This window comes from Clinocottus analis, unplaced genomic scaffold, assembly GCF_023055335.1.
Source record: "Clinocottus analis isolate CAN_PGR_092001 unplaced genomic scaffold, fCliAna1.0.p SCAF_4, whole genome shotgun sequence".
In the NCBI taxonomy this organism is placed as follows: domain Eukaryota; kingdom Metazoa; phylum Chordata; class Actinopteri; order Perciformes; family Cottidae; genus Clinocottus; species Clinocottus analis.
The window spans coordinates 14,687,355-14,705,547 of record NW_027176153.1 but is presented as its reverse complement, the minus strand read 5'-3'; the positions used below and the strand labels follow the sequence as shown (position 1 = coordinate 14,705,547).

The following is an 18,193-nucleotide window of genomic DNA, read 5'->3' as shown; positions in this document are numbered from 1 at the left end:
AGGCCACCATTGTGCAATCAACTGTGTGGCCATTGAGCCACTTGGGCAACGCACATCATTTTAGAAAGGGGTCCTTCTTTGTACCCTCAGTGTACACGTAGCTACTCGATCAACAGTGTGCAGTTGATTTTCTGTAGTAACGTTCATGCTCTCCTGCCGAGTGGCACGATTACTAGCCTTCTCACATCTGACTTTGTTCGTTAGGTTCGTAACGTTGTGTGTTTTGAAAAGCTGCTAAATTTAAAAAATAAAAAAAAATGTTTCAATTATGTGTCTTTTGTCCGGGAGTAATTATTAAAGATGGCTCATGAAAAGACTGTACGTGTCTTATTGTCGCCAAACTGATAGTGAAAGTCGTTCAGCCAACGATGTTTAAAAAAAAAGACATTTGTGCCTAATTGCGTTGATTTCAACAGTTCTTGTCCAACATACGTTCATATTATGCAGGTCTGTGGAGTGAGCATGCATAGTACTTTTATTGAATATTTAAATGTGCTCTTTTATTATTCAAGATCCGCAGAAGGCGGCTGGCACGATTGGCAGGGGGACAGACGTCACAGCCCGGCACCCCTCTCAGCACACCCTTGACATCTCCACAGAGAGAGACGCCCCCTGGACCCCTCCCTGGACCCTCAGGTGTCGCACCCCAGCCACCAGCTTCCTCTCAATCATTGGGGCTTAATGTCCACAGTGGTACCCCTGCCACGTCCCCTATGGGCACCTCCGGTAAGAAAAACTGAGTGAGCTACAGGTTTGAGATGTATTGAGCCAGTTTCTTAAATTACTGTTATTGCAGACAATACTTAAGGTTCAATTCTTATGATTTTGGATCAATATTAACAACAGGTCAGGATCCAGTTGGCTTTCTCCGGTTGTCACCATAGAGTCAACCTCTTTTGCAATCTTTAGTCTAACTCTCATCCTACTCATCCAGGGTTGATCATTGTCTCTGAGGCCTGCGAGATAAATCAACCTTGGTGGTTGCAGTCTGAGCTCAACACTGAAAGAGACCTTTGTCTTTGTGACCTTGATATTTGAACAGCAAGAACCAGTCATGCTCCCACAAACGGCAGCAGTTTGCTGTGGTCCCCAGTGTCTCTGTGCGACACAAAGTGTAGGCTTTCTGTGCAGTGTGAGAAATTATGCTTTCATGCATTGCTCTAGAAAATACACCAGTGACTCATGCATAGATAGACTGACAATCTCCTAGCTTTGTTTGTAGGAATGCATATATGTGGTGTTGTTGCTATACAGAGCTGCCTTTTTAAAGCTTGTAGGGCCAGTGGTACGTTTAATAATTTGTGAAATTTGGCATTTTCTACATCTCAGTTATTTCAAGCCTTCATTGCATGTTAATGTATTTGTTATTGATATTGTACTTGACACAACCATTGTACACAGTATATATTAGACTCAACTGTTTTTAATTATATGATTGTGCAACTAAGAGCGAGTTGCTAATTCCGGCCCTTCGTCCGTGGTAAAATCCTGGGTCTTAATCAGCTTTCTCTCTACCTGTTTGCTTTAATTAGGGCTTATAAAAGTATGGCACACCATGTTGATCTTAAAAACGGCAATCTGAGTCTTTTTTAATTCAATAAAACAGTGGCCCTATATGGCTGCTTTAAGCTCATTAAAACAAAACAAAAAATAGGGTAATACAAACGTGACACCATATTGTACAAATCTTAAATCAGGACATCTTTTCTTGGTTTTATTTTATATTAATTATACAAAGACATGACAGACTAAAGTCGAAGGCTGCATGTGCAGCAACCACACAATATATTAATATATAATTCAAATCATACATATTGTTTTAGAAGACGCCCAGAAGATGAATCTGTCTTTGCAAACCATGTCTCCTCTGGTTGGTCTCTCCAAAGCGTGGGGGCTTCGATTGCAGAGATTTGATCAGTCTAGACTTTTAAAGAAAACATAAACAAATATAAAACCTCCAAAGGTGCTCAGTTGTGGTGTTTTGCTTTTGCAGGGGTGGCATATGGTAGTCAGAGCAGTGAGGGTGTGAGCTCCCTCTCCAGCTCCCCCTCCAACAGCCTTGAGACTCAGTCCCAGAGTCTGTCCCGATCGCAGAGCATGGACATTGACACGGCCTCCTGTGAAAAGAGGTAAAGAGTGCACTGCAAAGAGTATTGTCCAACACTTCTCTGCATGATGAAAACACACAGGTAGTTTGGGAGCAAACAAAATATTGCCTTTATAAATAAAGGTGTACCAATGACGGAGCCTACGGCTGGCCAAAGCAGGCCATTCTACTGGAATCTTAAAATTATAGCAAATACATTAGATTTCAGTTTTCATAATTCAAATCCCAAACATTATATTGCAACACTGATTCTCAAAATGACCACATGCATTCGATAAATATTATATATTAATATATTATAGATGGTTTCTCAAAAAAGGTGTAATGATATTCAAGGTCGTTTTGATCCTTTATGTAATTCAAAAAGTTATATTGTTCTTTTAATTATTTGTAGCATAAACAACATTGTTTTATTGCGTAGCCACGTTTGCTCTTACAAGAAATGGTTCTAAAGTTTATGATAGAGATAACGGACACAGTTGAAATAAATGTGAAGCTTTATATGGACCACTGAAGTTTGAGTGTTGACATTGTCTGTTTAGGGAAGAAGAGACTTAATAATTCTCTTTTATTCCAGCATGTCCCAGGTGGATGTGGACTCAGGGATAGAGAACATGGAGGTGGAGGACAGCGATCGCAGGGAGAAGAGGAACTTGCCTGAAAAGGTAAACGGCAGCACTGAACATTAGGGGTGGAGGGAAAAATCAATACACTGTAGTATCGCGATAGTTTTTGTGGTGATATTGTATTGTTACACGGAAGACAAGTATCGACTTTTATGTAATTAGTTATGGGAGGCATCAAGAAAGAAATGAGAAATGCTTAAATTCTTTAATCATGCTGATCTTGCGATCATGTGAGTCTTTGAATGTTTGAGAATTTACAGCATGTAATTGGGGACTTTCCATATACGCTATTCTTGGTTTCGTTTTCAGCTATTGCACTTTACCCTGTTTGCTGCTGTTATCCTGAAATGTCCCCACTACGAGACTAATAAAGGAATATCTAATTGATACATACCAGTCTCTTCATAGACCAGAGTGATAATGAGAATCGGAGTAACGTTAGTCCATTTGGCATTTATTCTCTAAATGGCAGTTGTCTCTTGTTTCTGCACCTCAGGAACCCTCTGCAAACTCAGATGTCACAGAAGAACAGGCTCTGCAGCTCATTTGTAAGGTTCTCCGCGTATCGTGGAAGGAGCAGGATAGAGATGTCATCTTTCTCCCGTCAATGGCTGCAGAGTTTCACCAGAACCCTAAAGATGGTATATCATTGAATAATGTCTTTATCTCACTATAATAAGCTGACTGATTAAGAAAAGGTCAAGTTTAATCTACAACTGACTTTTTGCATTTGATAACTCCACTGTTATCCCCCCAACACACACTCTCTGTAGTATACTCTGACTTCAAAGACCTGATCGGCCAGATCCTGATGGAAGTCTTAATGATGTCCACCCAGTCACGTGTCCACAACCCCTTCGCCAGCTTGACCGCCACCTCTCAGCCAATTGCAGCAGCCAAATCCCCGGACCACCGTCTGACGCTGGTGCAGCCCTCCAGCCAAGGTGGCAGCCCCATGGGCCCCAGTGCAGGGTCCTTTGGAGCCAGCTCTCTATCCAGGCAAGTGGACCTTGACTCTGTTTATTGAGCTTTGAGTGTAACTCCCAGACATGTAGAAAAGACTCTGGATTGGTCACCTCTTCAAATGTGCGCTTTATTGATATTTAATCTTTTTTTTTTTTTTTGCTCTCGATGTTCTGAGTTTGCTTTGATCATTTTCTATATTTCTCAGACATGGTTGTTAGATGAGTTTTGCCAATCACCGTTTCAATGTTGTCCACAGTCTGTATGGGTGTGGTAGTCCTCACTCCATGGCTTTGGATGCAGCCAAGAGGACCTCCCCATCTCTCCCCACCCCTACAACACCCACCGTATCCTCCACACCCTCTACCCCACAATTCATTGTGCCCCCAAGCCCACCCGCTACTGCTACTCCACGACACACACACAACCCTCCATCTGCTCCCATGCCCATCTCGCAACGCTATCGACCTTACTCTGTCACCTCTCCTTGGGGGGCTCCTTCCCCATCTAGTCCTGGTCAAAGAGGACTTAGTTTTTTAGGACCTTCTCCTAGCCTTGCAGGGCCCTCTGTTCCTCCTAACACCCCAGTTCCTGTGCCACCTCCCAGCCCCCAATCCCTCTCCTTGAGCTCACCCAGGGTTCGCAACCAACCCTCCTCCACACCCCTTTCCGTGGTGCCCCCTTCTCCCAGATCGAATACCCGACAGGCCGCCTTTGCTTCCAGGATCCCACCATCTAGGTATCTCATCTTTCATTTGCATGTCAGTGTGTAGAGCGAACAAACTTACTAAAACCATAACTTTTCTTGTGAACCACCAGATTTGAGGTTGGGTATGAACAGATGACTTTTCATATATACTTTTGCTTCTTAGACTATGTTTCAAACAGTCAGTTCTCATCTACACAAACAAACTAATCTTAATTGGCTAATATTTAGACTGCTAAAAGTCACTGAACAACCTGATATTTCAGCATTTCCTACATTTATAAAAAGGAGAGTTCCAACAGCAATAATAGGTGTACAGTATAATTAACATAAAATGTTCATACATAGGGTGTTCAGATGTTTTGTTAGTATTGCTTGTTGCTAACTTGCATTAATTTATGAGGTCAAACTAATTTGCAAATGACTAATATTGGATATAGTGTAACAAACATGTTTTATAGGTCCAACCTTGCTATAAAATTCTGCAGCAAATAAGATGTGGCTTCTGCCTCATTGGTTTGAGTTGAGTGATCGTGACATTCAATCCAGTTATCGGTTGAGAAAAATGTTCTGACGGTGTCTAAAAGCTGCAGACAAAATGATATTATTGAATATTTAAAAAGCAGCACAAGAAATAGTCTTCAAGCAAGCACGCAACCCTCCAGCGTCCTTTTCCTAGTGCTCCCCTCTTCTTTCTCCTCTGTTCTTGGGTCGTGTTACCACTCTACATTTGTCTTCCCCTCTGTCTTTTCATGCTCGCACAACATCCTCTGTTCTTCCAACCTTTCTCCTTGTGTCTTTTCCTCGTCACGTTAGCCCCTTGTCGTTCCTGTTCTTTGCCCTCTCTGACTTGTCTCAGGACAGCAGTGATGAAGATTCTGAGGAGGAGGAGGATTTTGCACGGGTTCAGTTTGGGTCCAGGTACACCACTGCACGGTGTGTGGGTGTCTGTGTGTGCACTTGCTGCGTTATGAGTCCACTGCATGTTCCAGTGGGCTCATGAGGCTTTCCACTAACGACGCACAAACGCACCAGGGTAGAGTGGTGGAAAATAAACGGATGTCGGTGTAGCCATTTTAAAAAGTTCAGTAACTGTTTTGGTCATACGGTCCTAATGCTATAATTCTTTGTCTAACGTTGTGGTAAGTATTAAACTCTGTTTCTACAGAGTTGCAGGAACTCCATATAATATAAACGTTTATTGGGTTTTAGGTCTGCCAGAGTAACTGAACCTTGTTTCTGTAACCCTGAGCCTTCAAAATCCTGTATTTCTTAAGACGTTTCCTTGAAAAGTGGTCCTTTTTTTGGGTTAAGTTGGTTGACATCCTTTCTTTTGTTAAGGAATATTATCACAGTACAGTGTACTTTTATTTGCTACATAGTTGTTCAGTATAGGTTTGGTTCAACTTGCATCGCATCTTTATTCAGGAGAAACTCATGAACAAAGTAACTTTGCTATTGGACAATATAATGTGTTATATTTGACTTATAGCTTTGGGAACAACTTGTGGCAGAGGTGATACCCCTGCTTCGCCTTTGTTCAATAGATAAATATAGTTCATTTGTATTATCTCCTAAGGTTTGTTGTGCTTTGAAGCAGCTTGCGTAAAGGATTTCATTTACAGCTGATCCCTAACGGCAATTTGACTTCTTGTCACTACTTGTGTCAGTTATATGCAGCATCCTGAATCCTAATACCAGCTTCAAAGACTTTCTGCAAACAGCCTTTTATGGTCCAATGTCATCCCTTTCTCTTTCAACAGCCTTTTACTGAGATTCTGCAATGCTGTCACTAATGCTTTATTGTTTTTTTTTCAGGACCCCTTAAGGGTGGGCTTGAGTTTGTTAACCATACATACATTATGATGTTTGATGCTAACGGTGTATCTCTCTAGGCTGTGATATTTCCTTTTATTTAATTAGCCCCTCTGTGTCCTTGTTTACTTTTTTATGTATAGTCTTGGTGCATCTGGAGGGACAATGTCCTGCAATTCAGCCAGCGACCGCTTCACCATTGAGACATGCAAAGAGACCGAGATGCTGAACTACCTCATTGAGCGTTTTGACAGTGTTGGCATGGAGGAGAGAAAAGCTCCCAAGGTAAAGTACTCTAAAAGCATTGTGTTCTTTTCTATCCCTTATACTGAATTGTGTATATGTGCTAAACATTAAGTTCATCATTTAAGTTACAGAATGGGTCATACAAGTGTTTACTTCTGCCTACTCCTTTTCAGACCTGTTATATTTAATATTTATTTGCTGTTTATTTTAATAATTATTCTTGTTTTGTGTTATTTGTATTTAATTTCTTAAGAGTAATCCTATTCAGACATTAGTACAACGCTTTATGATTGTATTGATCCATTTTAGCGTAGGAACATTCTTTTTAGCTTTTTCACAGGGCCAAAATATTCTATCTTTGATATGGGTCATTTCATATCTCGCTAACGATGTATATCACAAAATATCATGTTTTCTGGTAATTTAATGAATATGTTATCTTCATGTAATAAGAACATGATAAAGGCTATTTTTAATAAAGTAAATTATTTTTAGATTTTACTTTTTTCCCTTATTTTTATTAAGTACTTTGTGCAACATGAAAAGGGCTATTTTTGAGAAAATGAGAATAAATATTTTCAGCTATACCCTAACTACATTTTAATTACAGAAATATCGAGTAATCAGATGAAGACTGTGCTTTGATTTAACGACACCGGGGTTTTCCCAAAAGCAAATTTGAGATTTTAAGATGGATTCAGATGTCCGGTTACATTTTTAGCTAGTCTGTGCATCACAATATCTCGACACGTCTTAATTGGTGACAAAATGTCCCGAAGACAGAAGAACAGTCTGTACCTCAGATGAGCGAAAGGCCAGATGGTCTAGAAACAAGCGGCCGTTAGAGAGAACTGATTCAACTCTCTCATGAGTGTCTGTGAAATCAGCAGCATGTAATCTTATCACACCTCTTACAGTTTTCTGTTTCTCCCTCAGATTTGTAGCCAACCAAATGTCAGCCAGCTTCTCAGCAACATTCGCTCTCAGTGTATTTCTCATATTGCCCTGGTCCTGCAAGGCACCCTGACCCAGCCACGGTAAGCAATCCAAGCATCACGCTGTGAAAATCTGTTTTTTACTACGTTTGTGAATCTTCTGTTCCTCCGCGTTTTAGCCCGAGTCTCCATAGCAACTCCTCTTTCACCTTCACTCGAGAAACGTTATTTAATTTCAGCACAATGCTTCTCTGTTTTCTACATGCAGGAGCCCTCTGCATCCGTCTTTGCTAGTACCTTATCTGCTGTGTCGAAACCTTCCGTATGGCTTTATTCAGGAGCTGGTGCGCATCACCCACCAGGAGGAAGGGGTGTTCAGTCAGGTGGGAAGCATAGCTGAGCATTTTTTTATACACATTGATACTTATTTAGGGTCACTTAGACTGACACCTGTCCCAGCATACAGTGGTTCAGGAAGACAAACGCATACACTTCTATGAGCAGATGAAACTACATTGTACTGACTCTTGTCTTTATTTAAAAAATAAAATCTGTCCTCCTTCACACAGACACAATGCTAACATGTTTCAGTTAACGCTACAACACCTTCTCAGTAATGAAGAAATTGCAATAATTCAAGCGACTTTATGCTGTGAGATGGAAACGCAGTTCTAAATGTTGACATGACAGTGACGCATGACATGTTTGCTCTCCTGTTCTTCAGATCTTCACTCCCATCCTTCATGGGCTGGCTCTTGCAGTGAAAGAATGTTCTTTTGACAGTGACAACTTTAAATTCCCTCTTATGGTAAGGAGATGTTGTCCTGGCTTGACCCATCCTGTAGTACCAAGCATGAGTTGAGACACAATGTAGTTCAAGTTGCAGGGGATTTGCAGTATAACATGGATTAATGAGGTCCTGGGAGCCTGTCGGGACAAGCTTTCTGCTCAGTAGATGGACCGCTCTAGATGTACAGCATATGTATCTGTGTGCAGACATGCTTGGATGTTCAGTATGCTAGTGTTGCCATTGTGCTGCTTCTCCTTTTGGATGAGGATTTTTTTTTTACTACTTTGAGAATCTAATTTACTTTAATCTCACCATCAATCCATCCATACACAAATAAATATAATGTCATTTTGTGTATTTAAATAGTACATTTTCAACAACTTTGTCACTGGAGTGTGTCATTCTGTTTGCAGGATGCGTGTTGTTTGTTCTAATTTGGCTTCTTAAAAGTAGATTATATATTGAATAATCAACTAATCTCACGTTTACTAATTTGACTGAAGTCTGGTAGTTTCACCCAGTTTACCTGTAAACCAAATGTGAGTCAAGCATTTTTTTTAAATATGTGTTTTTTTTTTTTTTACAGGCATTAGCTGAGCTTTGTGAAATCAAGTTTGGAAAAACTCACCCAGTGTGCAATTTGGTGAGTATACTGTTGAATGGCCAAAGCTGCATTATGGCACTGAAGTGTTCATCAGATAATTTTGGCTGTTTATTTTAGGCCGTCTATAAATCATGTGCCAAACAATTTAGTTGTATTAAGTACGTGCAGGTCTGGCTATTGTCTCCATTGTCTGTTTATACCTTCATCATACCAGCATCGCCAGTTGACATCAGCACCAAAGAATGTGCTCTGCTTATTTTATTCATGACACTAAGTCTTCTTTATACTACACAAAAAAAGGAACAACAACATTCTTCTGTCCTTAGAAACATGCCTAACCGTATATTCAGTTATAACACCCTCTCAAATCAGCTTTCTTTGAGTTTACATTAAGCTCACTTAGTCGCTTATTAACTGTGTGTTGAGTTTTTCTTTTTTTTAATATCATAACTTACTGTGTCATTTTATTGACATTATGAAATTACTTATTTGTGACTTCAACTGAATGAGCAGGTAGGGATATACGTTTAATTTTGAGTGACAGGATGGTTGCTAGCACCAAACGATGAATTATGTTGATACGTCTATGTAATGTCTGTCATGGCGGACTTTGCAGGTAACATCGCTGCCTTTGTGGTGTCCCAAACCTCTGAGCCCTGGTTGTGGCAGAGAGATCCAGAGACTTTCCTATGTGGGAGCCTTCTTCAGCCTCTCTGTGTTTGCTGAGGATGATGTGAGTTGGCTAATCAGTCAAATTGTCAATGAGTCGCATTTGAATTGTAACCAATGCTGAAAAGTGTCCGAGTGGAGAGTTGACCTCATGCAATATTACTGCAAAAATGAGGCACAGCAAGCCGTTTAATAGATAGAAAAAATATTTTATGAGTAAACTTAATGCTTTTCTTTCTCTGAAGACAAAAGTGGGAGACAAGTATTTCTCTGGCCCGGCCATCACCATAGAGAACACGCGAGTCGTCAGCCAGTCGTTGCAGCACTACCTGGAGTCAGCTAGGGTGAGTCTCTGCTTCATAACATATTTATTAAATACCTGTCCTTTGTTTTTTGAATAATCTATTAAAGCTATTTAGTATCTCTTTTTTTTAGGGTGACCTTTTCAAAGTTCTCCATAACATCCTACTAAATGGAGAAACGCGCGAGCCAGCTCTTAATTACATGGCAGCTCTGGTCAACTACAATGTGAAGAAAGCTCAGATGCAGGTATGTTACACAAGTCAATCAACAGAATTATTTAAATGTAATTTTGAGGTACCAAAGTGGAACACCCACTGGAAAGATCTGAAGTGTAGAGAAACAATTCAGTTATTAATGTTTACTTATAACCCCTACAAAATGCAGATGTTATACTCTGGTTGTAGCTTTTGAACATCCTGAATTCACCCTCTTTTCTTCCTCCTAGACTGATGACAAGCTAGTGTCGACAGACGGCTTCATGCTCAACTTCTTATGGGTGCTGCAACAGCTGAGCATGAAGATCAAGCTGGAGACGGTGGACCCTTACTACATTTTTCACCCACGATGTCGCCTTGTCGTCAGCCTAGAGGAGACGCGGCTGAAAGCCACCATGGAGGAGCTCAAGACCTGGCTGACTGACCTGCGTAAGTTGACATCAATGAAATCATGGAGGTTTACGTTATTGAGGACTGTTTGGAGATTTTACAAAAATGTTGTGTACATGAAGTTTCAAATGGATTATTAATATTTTATGTAGCTTTTAACAACTGCAAGACGACTCCATCGTTCATATACTGCTGCCATTTTGACAAATCCGTTAATTACACGTAGCGGTGCCATTTTGCATGCTATCAGTTTTTGGAGTGATTAATCAAACATGCCAGATCTGTGACTTTTTTTTAACATTTTTTTAATCAAACTAATTTCAGATGAGTCACTCTTGTGTTATTGTCCCAAAATTCCTTTTGCCTTTATTTCCAGTTATTTACAAAATAATAGCAATTGCTCAATACAATTTCTCTCATACATTACAATTAAAATGATCCATACAAAATCTTGGACATAAGTAGCAAGATACATGCCCAAAAAGGTTTTTTGGGCAGTAAAGCTGATATTTAATAGTAATGGTACTGGCAGACCGGCCGGTATGTGTTTCTTCTTTTAAATTTTCTTTGTTCACTTGGACAGATGAAGACCCCACCAAGTTCTCAGAACCCAAGTTCCCAACTGAATGTTTCTTCTTGACGCTGCACGCCCACCATTTATCCATCCTGCCTGGCTGCAGACGTTACATCCGCAGATTGCGAGCCATCCGTGAACTGAACAGGTATTACATCTATTTTCAGGGACAATGCATGTATTTATCAACATCACTGTAAAAACACATGCATGCACGTATTCATAGAACGTTTGTTTGTTTTAATGATGTTTCTTTCCTTTTGTTAGGACTGTAGAGGAGCTGAAGAACAGTGAAAGCCAATGGAAAGATTCTCCCCTGGCTAGTCGGCACAGAGAGATGCTTAAGCGTTGCAAAACCCAGCTCAAGGTTAGTTTTTAAATTCACTGATTTTAAAGGTACAGACATACAAATGCAATTGGTTTACTGTCTTCAAAAAGACTTTCCTTAAATGCTGAAACAAGCAAGATTTTCACGATGGAGCATATTTAGGGTGACGTGATCCTTATTGTGTGTGACTTTGTCGTGTCAGAAACTGGTGCGAGCCAAAGCTTGTGCTGACGTGGGCCTTCTGGATGAGAACTTTCTCCGCAGATGTCTGCAATTTTACAGCACCGTCATCCAGCTCATTCTTCGCATGGTGGACCCCGCCTACCCTAAGTGAGTCTCCCGGCCACTGACAGACTGCTACTGTTGGTTGTGATGTATTGACGTAATAGGAACCAATGCTGTTTCTTGTTGTTTCTTCGTTCCTTACACAGCATTAACCTGCCACTGCACCCCGAGATCCCCAAAAGCTTTGCTGCTCTGCCTGAGTTCTACATTGAAGATGTAGCAGAGTTTCTGCTTTTTGTCGTGCAGTAAGTTTATAGTTGCACACCCTATTTTTAATAAAACACATCTTGTGGATGGGAGTATTCAAATGGTCACACTGTATCATGTCAGTTTGACTGTAAAGACAATATGAGAAAGATATAGATGCTGAACATCAAAGAAAAGACACAGTAATAAATGTATCAATACAACACATGATCTAATGTTTTTTGTTTCATCGCTTCTTCAAGGTATTCTCCCCAGGTTTTATATGAACCGTGTGTCCAGGACATTGTCACCTTCTTGGTGGTGTTCATCTGCAGCCAGAACTACATCAGGAACCCTTACCTTATCGCCAAGTTGGTGGAGGTGCTGTTTGTCACCAACCCCGCTGTACAGCCTCGTACTCAGCGATTCTCTGAAATGATGGAGAACCACCCATTGTCTGTGAAACAACTGGTCCCCGCCCTCATGAAGTTCTACACTGGTGAGTTGTATGTATATTGTATTTCAAAGCTGTTGTTGGAAAAAAAAATGGGATGTGGAAATTTTCGAATGCAAAGTATGGATTCTTTCCTGTTTAACAAAAAAAACAACCTGTCTCCTCTGACCAGATGTGGAACATACCGGCGCCACCAGCGAGTTCTATGATAAATTCACTATACGGTACCATATCAGCACTATCTTCAAGAGCCTCTGGCAGAACCTTGCCCACCATGGTACCTTCATGGAGGAGTTCAAGTGAGATAATTTGACACGCTGTGTGTCTATAAGCAATAACACAATTAAGGTTTGACTCAGTGGCTGTCTGACTTGGATCAATTCTAATCTGAGCTACTTTTCCATCTTCTTTAACGCTTACTCCCCTCTAGCTCTGGCAAACAGTTTGTGCGCTACATCAACATGCTGATTAATGACACCACCTTCTTGTTAGACGAGAGCCTTGAGTCTCTGAAGCGTATCCACGAAGTTCAAGAAGAGATGAAGAATAAAGAGCAGTGGGAACAGCTGCCTCGGGTCAGTGCTCAGCCTAATGGGTTCTTGTGTTTATGTACCTTGTATTACGTGCTTTCGGACCACAGTTATCATCAAGCTTAATTTCTTTTAACAATGAAACAGAATTTAAGTAATATAAAGTAGCAGCAAAGACAACATAATGGCGAAGTTGTTATTGTGTGAGCTGCGTCATATTATCCCCTCACTCATATTTCCGCAGAGCTGAGACAGTAGCTGTTGCAGAATAGTTTTGATTAATATTGTTTGTTTACTTGCCAACTTTCAGGAGCAGCAGCAGAGTCGCCAGTCCCAGCTGACTCAGGACGAGCGAGTGTCTCGCTCTTATCTGGCCCTGGCCACAGAGACGGTTGAAATGTTCCACATCCTCACGAAGCAGGTCCAGAAGCCTTTCCTCAGGCCTGTGAGTGTCGCTGCCTCGTCTGGACATTACAAAAAAGATGGTCTCATTTGAACCCGATATATGTTCTAGGCTCTATGAATGGACATTGATTCTCCGTAATGCAATAAAAATGTATATATTGGCAACATTATCAGCCTAATTTACACTTTGAGTTCAACAAGCTATTCTAAATAGTGCCTCCTTTTTCATACAGGAGCTGGGGCCTCGTTTAGCTGCCATGCTAAACTTTAACCTCCAGCAGCTCTGTGGGCCCAAGTGTCGGGACTTGAAGGTGGAGAACCCCGAGAAGTATGGCTTTGAGCCCAAGAAGCTCCTAGACCAGCTGACTGACATCTACTTGCAGCTCGACTGTGCCCGCTTTGCTAAAGCAATTGCAGATGACCAGGTTGGTACAGTATTTTAAGTTTACACTTTACTTTGTAAGAAATATTTACAAAACACAAGTGGCAGTTTGTTATGATGAATAATGGCCTTGCAATAAGGCGACAAGGAATTGTGGTAGATCAGCACAAGCATGATCTTATTGCCTTGAAGACATCGGGATGAATTACTCTATTGTTCTTATTGGATGTAGTACTGTGTTTCACCCAGTTTTTTATGAATACCCACTTCTTTTTAAAAAATGGAAGCAGGAAGCAATTTGGGACCAAATGCTATTTTAGTTCATTTTAATGCTTGACGTTTAAAGCCGCCACTGTAAGATGCGTATGTGTTACTGTGTCTGCTTGATACTGCCGCACTGTTGAACAGCGCTTAATTAAATGACTTGTTGGCGCTACTTCAAATCAACTTTTCCATTTTGATTGCTGGCAATTGATGATTTATGATTCATTTACGGAGAATAGGGAAGTTCCAGTTATGTGCCAGTCTATATTCTAATTTGCCAGTAAGCGTGTAATAGAAGGAATATGTCAGGGAACCCGGCTGCCGCTTGTTTCATACAGTTTCACAACCTACAAAAAAGTCTTGTGTGTAGAAAGACGACACATTGAATGTACTGAATTTTCTCATTGCTTCAAAGATGCTCTTCCCTTGCAGCTCCCTAATAATAAATGTTCCCTCATTTTGGTCTTTGTACAGCGGTCGTACAGCCGCGAGCTCTTTGAAGAGGTCATCTCAAAGATGAGGAAGGCTGGCATTAAGTCCTCCATTGCCATTGAAAAATTCAAGCTGCTATCGGACAAGGTGGAGGAAATAGTCGCCAAGAACTCCCAATCTGAAATGGACTACAGTGACGCACCTGACGAGTTCAAAGGTGTGTGTTTGCGCATTTGTTTTCGTGTGTTGGTTTGTCCAAAGTGATGAAGCAGCATATGCACTTGCAACTTTTAGCTTTGCATCTTCAGGAGAGGTAACTTGTCTTGGAAAGCATATTATCTTTCCCTCCTAGAATCTGGACTTGCATGTTATTTTTCTGTGTTTCGCTATCTATTCCATGTCATTAAAAGATGCATTTCACATTTTCTGACTAGTCGCCAATATTAGAGGCCGACATCTATTTAGATAACTAGATCAAATATCCAAACTCTAAAATTTGGTCGTTGCTTCGAGCAGCATTTTACTGAACATCAATCAAGGTAATTCTTACATTTTTAATGTAAATGTAGTATTTTTATGGTTAACTCAACGACATGTAGTAAGTCACTGAATCTTTGGCCCAAAGCAGAAAAAGTCACTAGTGTGGAAATCTGGTGTGACCTCGGGTCAATCAGTGCAGACAAACAGGATCTTCAACGCCCTCTATTGCTGTTGAATTCCACACATTTGCTGGGGCTTTTGCAGCTCTTATAGGTCATATTGACAGCTTAGAGCAAGGCTATCCTATAACCACAGACTTAATATAATCTAGAAGGAGAACGTGGCCCACATACCTCCTTTGATTCCCAGATATGCCAGCCTACCCACCGCGGTTGACTGGAGTGTGCCGTACAGGAGGCTTGGGTATCGTGTTTCTCTGTGGTTAAAATCTCCCACGCCAGGTTTTATTTTTGAAACTCATGAGTCCTACTGTAACAACCTTGTGACATTTCAATATAGGGCACACTCAAAATCTCTCGCTGAGTATTTATTGGATATTTGCTTTAGTGGTTGACAATTTTGACGTCATAAAAAACACACTATCTTTTTCAGCAGCTGGGTTTTGACATGTTGCATAAGTTTGAAGTCATGCCTTATAATAATATAGACTTATCTTTTGTTTTTTTGTTGTTTATTCATTCTTAATTCAAAGATCACTGTAAAAGTACTAATATCATACATGTATTCAGTAGTAAGCACAACATTTGAATAATAACCCTTGTCCAAACACAAGAAGCAGCCTAAGATATTTGTTTCATCTCTATTAGAAGAAGAAAAAGGGCAAACCAGAATATGCTGACAATAGCTTTCACTGTAATAAAAGAAAGGCGTCAATGCTGATGCTGGTAAAACTCACTTGGTCACTTTTTTTTAGGATTGTCATTTGATGGTTGTGCTTTTAGTTTCTCCCACTGTCTCTAAAATGTACATATGACTTTATTATAACAGACCCCCTGATGGACACACTGATGACGGACCCTGTGATTCTGCCTTCGGGCAACGTCATGGATCGATCCATCATCCTGCGCCACCTGCTTAACTCCCCCACTGATCCCTTCAACAGACAGCCACTCACAGAGAGCATGCTAGAATCAGGTAACCCAACCGTGATGCTATTTCACGAGTAATTACATGTAAAGTTCTGTTCAAGGTAGACAAGAGCTAAAGTCTACGAACAGCAAAGCGACTCTATAGTCTTAGATTGTCCTGCACATGATTACAGGACACCCAAATGTCAAATTCAATTACTGCCTGTTGGATATCAAATGCCAGTTTGTTTGACGATTCTCACAATCTGTTACTTCTACAGTCCCTGCGCTGAAGGAGAGGATCCACACCTGGATGAGACAGAAACAGGGCGGACGGCTTGTCTGAGGACCGACCACATGTCACCAATGTCTGGCCTGCTAACATCATTAAGAGAGAGCTGTCCAAATCGCCTGAATTCAGTGTCCCTACTACCAATGACAAGAAAAAACATTTGAATTGGGGGAAAAACGAACTGATTTGATTTTTATTTGCATTTACCCTTTTTGTCTCAAACCATTATGGTTCTAAAAACAAAATATAATAAAGTTAAGACTTTTAAGTTTCTTTTTCTCATGAGTTTGTGTATATATCTAACAAAATATATACATATATTTAACAAAAGTTAGTTAATGCAATATATTGCTGCAAAAATACGTTTCCACCACCAACGGGTTTACCAGCGAGGTGCATAGTCACTTCATCAATCATTTTTCTTTACGGTTCTCATTATGTTTTGTAATATTCTGTATGTGAGCTACATTGAAAAGTTATGATTTTAGGGAGAGATGGGAGGGTCAATACATTTGGGAGAGTGTGGGAGGGTTTGGATAAATTTGTTAGCCCCAAGTTTTCATTATCAAGACTGTGACAATGATGAACTTGAGTCCACATAATGTATGCTGATTTCCCAGAGCTAACAGACGCACAGTTTGTGCTTGTAGACAAAGTTCGGAACAGGCAATATCCACTAAGGATGTAGCGTAACGTTAACTAATCCTAAATGTCAGCTTACTTTTGAGTACAGTAGAAAGAGAAGCAGTGGATTACCAAAATACAGTATAATCAGTTGGTCCTTTCTAGTCTCATTTTCCCTGCTGACTTCAATAGATGGCATTTACTTCTTGCGTGTGCATGGCCTCAAGTCCAGAACCTCCTAAGCGCCTGATGGACAAATAACCCTCTTTTAGGCGAATTGGAAGGAACATGAGAGAATGTAGCATGACCACCAGAAACACCACCTTAGGAGTGCACCATTAAAAGTCTGCTCTTCAGAAACACTGACGTCTCACGACAAGGCGGTCTCTTTCAAATGGCACTGTACTTAACGTTACCTTGCTGACCTTAACTGTACAGGAAAATGATTTCCTTAAACCACATACCTGTTTTGAAAGCTAGGATTTTGAACTGAAATAAATGATGATGCACATTATTTCACAACTGGTCATTGTTTTTTCCAAAGATTGATACCATAGTGTTTTTTTGTTTTTTTTAGCCAAAGTTTTTTTTTTTAAATTTAGTTTATTGACCTTATGAAAAGATGGACGTTACACCACGTGTAACTACATGTCTGAGATTATACAAGAAATACAAATGCTTATCTCTAATGCTTTATGTGAAGAGACGAAACATACAGCAATCATGGTGATATGATCATAAATACAATTAACATTAATAAAATCAAACAGCAAAACAATTATTTATATACATTTGAATTGCATGCAAGTTATAATGTTGATGGTGTGCTTAAAACTCCGTTGTTGATTAAGTGCAAATAATTATTCAAATTCTTTTTTTGTAATGTGGTTTGCCAAATGCATAATCTTAGTCAGTCGTCAACTGTAACTGTTATAAACTAATGGATTAAACTTGGCAAATGTCCCAATTTTATCGGCAAGATGTTAACATTGTGTATAATTTAGGGTTAACTGCATTTTATCCAGGAAAACAATTAGCCTGGATTAATCTGGAAGCTCTTCACATTTGTTCCACATCGCGAAAAATTCTAAAAGACTGTATTACTCTTAACTGCCGAAATTAAAGTGAATTGCGCCCAAGCAGAAAAGATATTTGCGGATATGATTTGCATATAGACTATTTTCCTATACAGTCAAATAGACATACATGTATGGCATGGTAGATACATTTTAAAACGTAGAATATGATTTGTATACATTGTGAAGTTCAGAAGATGTTTGCTGAGGCACTGAGATGTGGCTTGCTCCATTTCTCGCTAGAAGGCGCTCTTTGCGGTGACCCTGGGTGCTGCGGTGACCGCGCTGTGGGGAGCGGTGGGCAGAAATCCTGCAGTGTGGCGTCACGGCAGAAAGAGAATAAACCACGCCCACTCCCTCTTCCCTTCCGATTCCGCGGCTTGCCATTGGCTCTGTGACACATTAGTCACCGCTGTCTCTTCTG

The 18,193-nt window shown here is 40.3% G+C and overlaps 1 protein-coding gene across 3 annotated transcripts in view; it reads left to right on the top strand.

Annotated features, from left to right (window-relative positions):
* The window catches only part of ube4b (ubiquitination factor E4B, UFD2 homolog (S. cerevisiae)), an 18,110-nt gene extending 903 nt beyond the window's left edge, over positions 1-17,207 (top strand). Inside the window, exons 2-29 of one of the 3 annotated variants that reach the window (XM_068597530.1) lie at positions 513-726; positions 1,994-2,129; positions 2,685-2,772; positions 3,230-3,374; positions 3,507-3,732; positions 3,956-4,435; positions 5,219-5,323; positions 6,361-6,502; positions 7,400-7,500; positions 7,667-7,781; positions 8,123-8,206; positions 8,775-8,831; positions 9,409-9,525; positions 9,707-9,805; positions 9,897-10,010; positions 10,210-10,408; positions 10,953-11,091; positions 11,211-11,310; positions 11,474-11,601; positions 11,703-11,801; positions 12,006-12,241; positions 12,369-12,495; positions 12,627-12,771; positions 13,037-13,171; positions 13,365-13,556; positions 14,252-14,426; positions 15,698-15,844; positions 16,059-17,207. In XM_068597530.1, the coding sequence (XP_068453631.1) occupies positions 513-726; positions 1,994-2,129; positions 2,685-2,772; positions 3,230-3,374; positions 3,507-3,732; positions 3,956-4,435; positions 5,219-5,323; positions 6,361-6,502; positions 7,400-7,500; positions 7,667-7,781; positions 8,123-8,206; positions 8,775-8,831; positions 9,409-9,525; positions 9,707-9,805; positions 9,897-10,010; positions 10,210-10,408; positions 10,953-11,091; positions 11,211-11,310; positions 11,474-11,601; positions 11,703-11,801; positions 12,006-12,241; positions 12,369-12,495; positions 12,627-12,771; positions 13,037-13,171; positions 13,365-13,556; positions 14,252-14,426; positions 15,698-15,844; positions 16,059-16,123 (4,110 nt within the window). In that variant the 3' untranslated portion in view covers positions 16,124-17,207. The remainder of the gene's footprint in view (positions 1-512; positions 727-1,993; positions 2,130-2,684; positions 2,773-3,229; positions 3,375-3,506; positions 3,733-3,955; positions 4,436-5,218; positions 5,324-6,360; positions 6,503-7,399; positions 7,501-7,666; positions 7,782-8,122; positions 8,207-8,774; positions 8,832-9,408; positions 9,526-9,706; positions 9,806-9,896; positions 10,011-10,209; positions 10,409-10,952; positions 11,092-11,210; positions 11,311-11,473; positions 11,602-11,702; positions 11,802-12,005; positions 12,242-12,368; positions 12,496-12,626; positions 12,772-13,036; positions 13,172-13,364; positions 13,557-14,251; positions 14,427-15,697; positions 15,845-16,058) is intronic. The other 2 variants (XM_068597528.1, XM_068597529.1) reach the window with 2 other exon arrangements.
* The last annotated feature ends 986 nt before the right edge of the window (positions 17,208-18,193 follow it).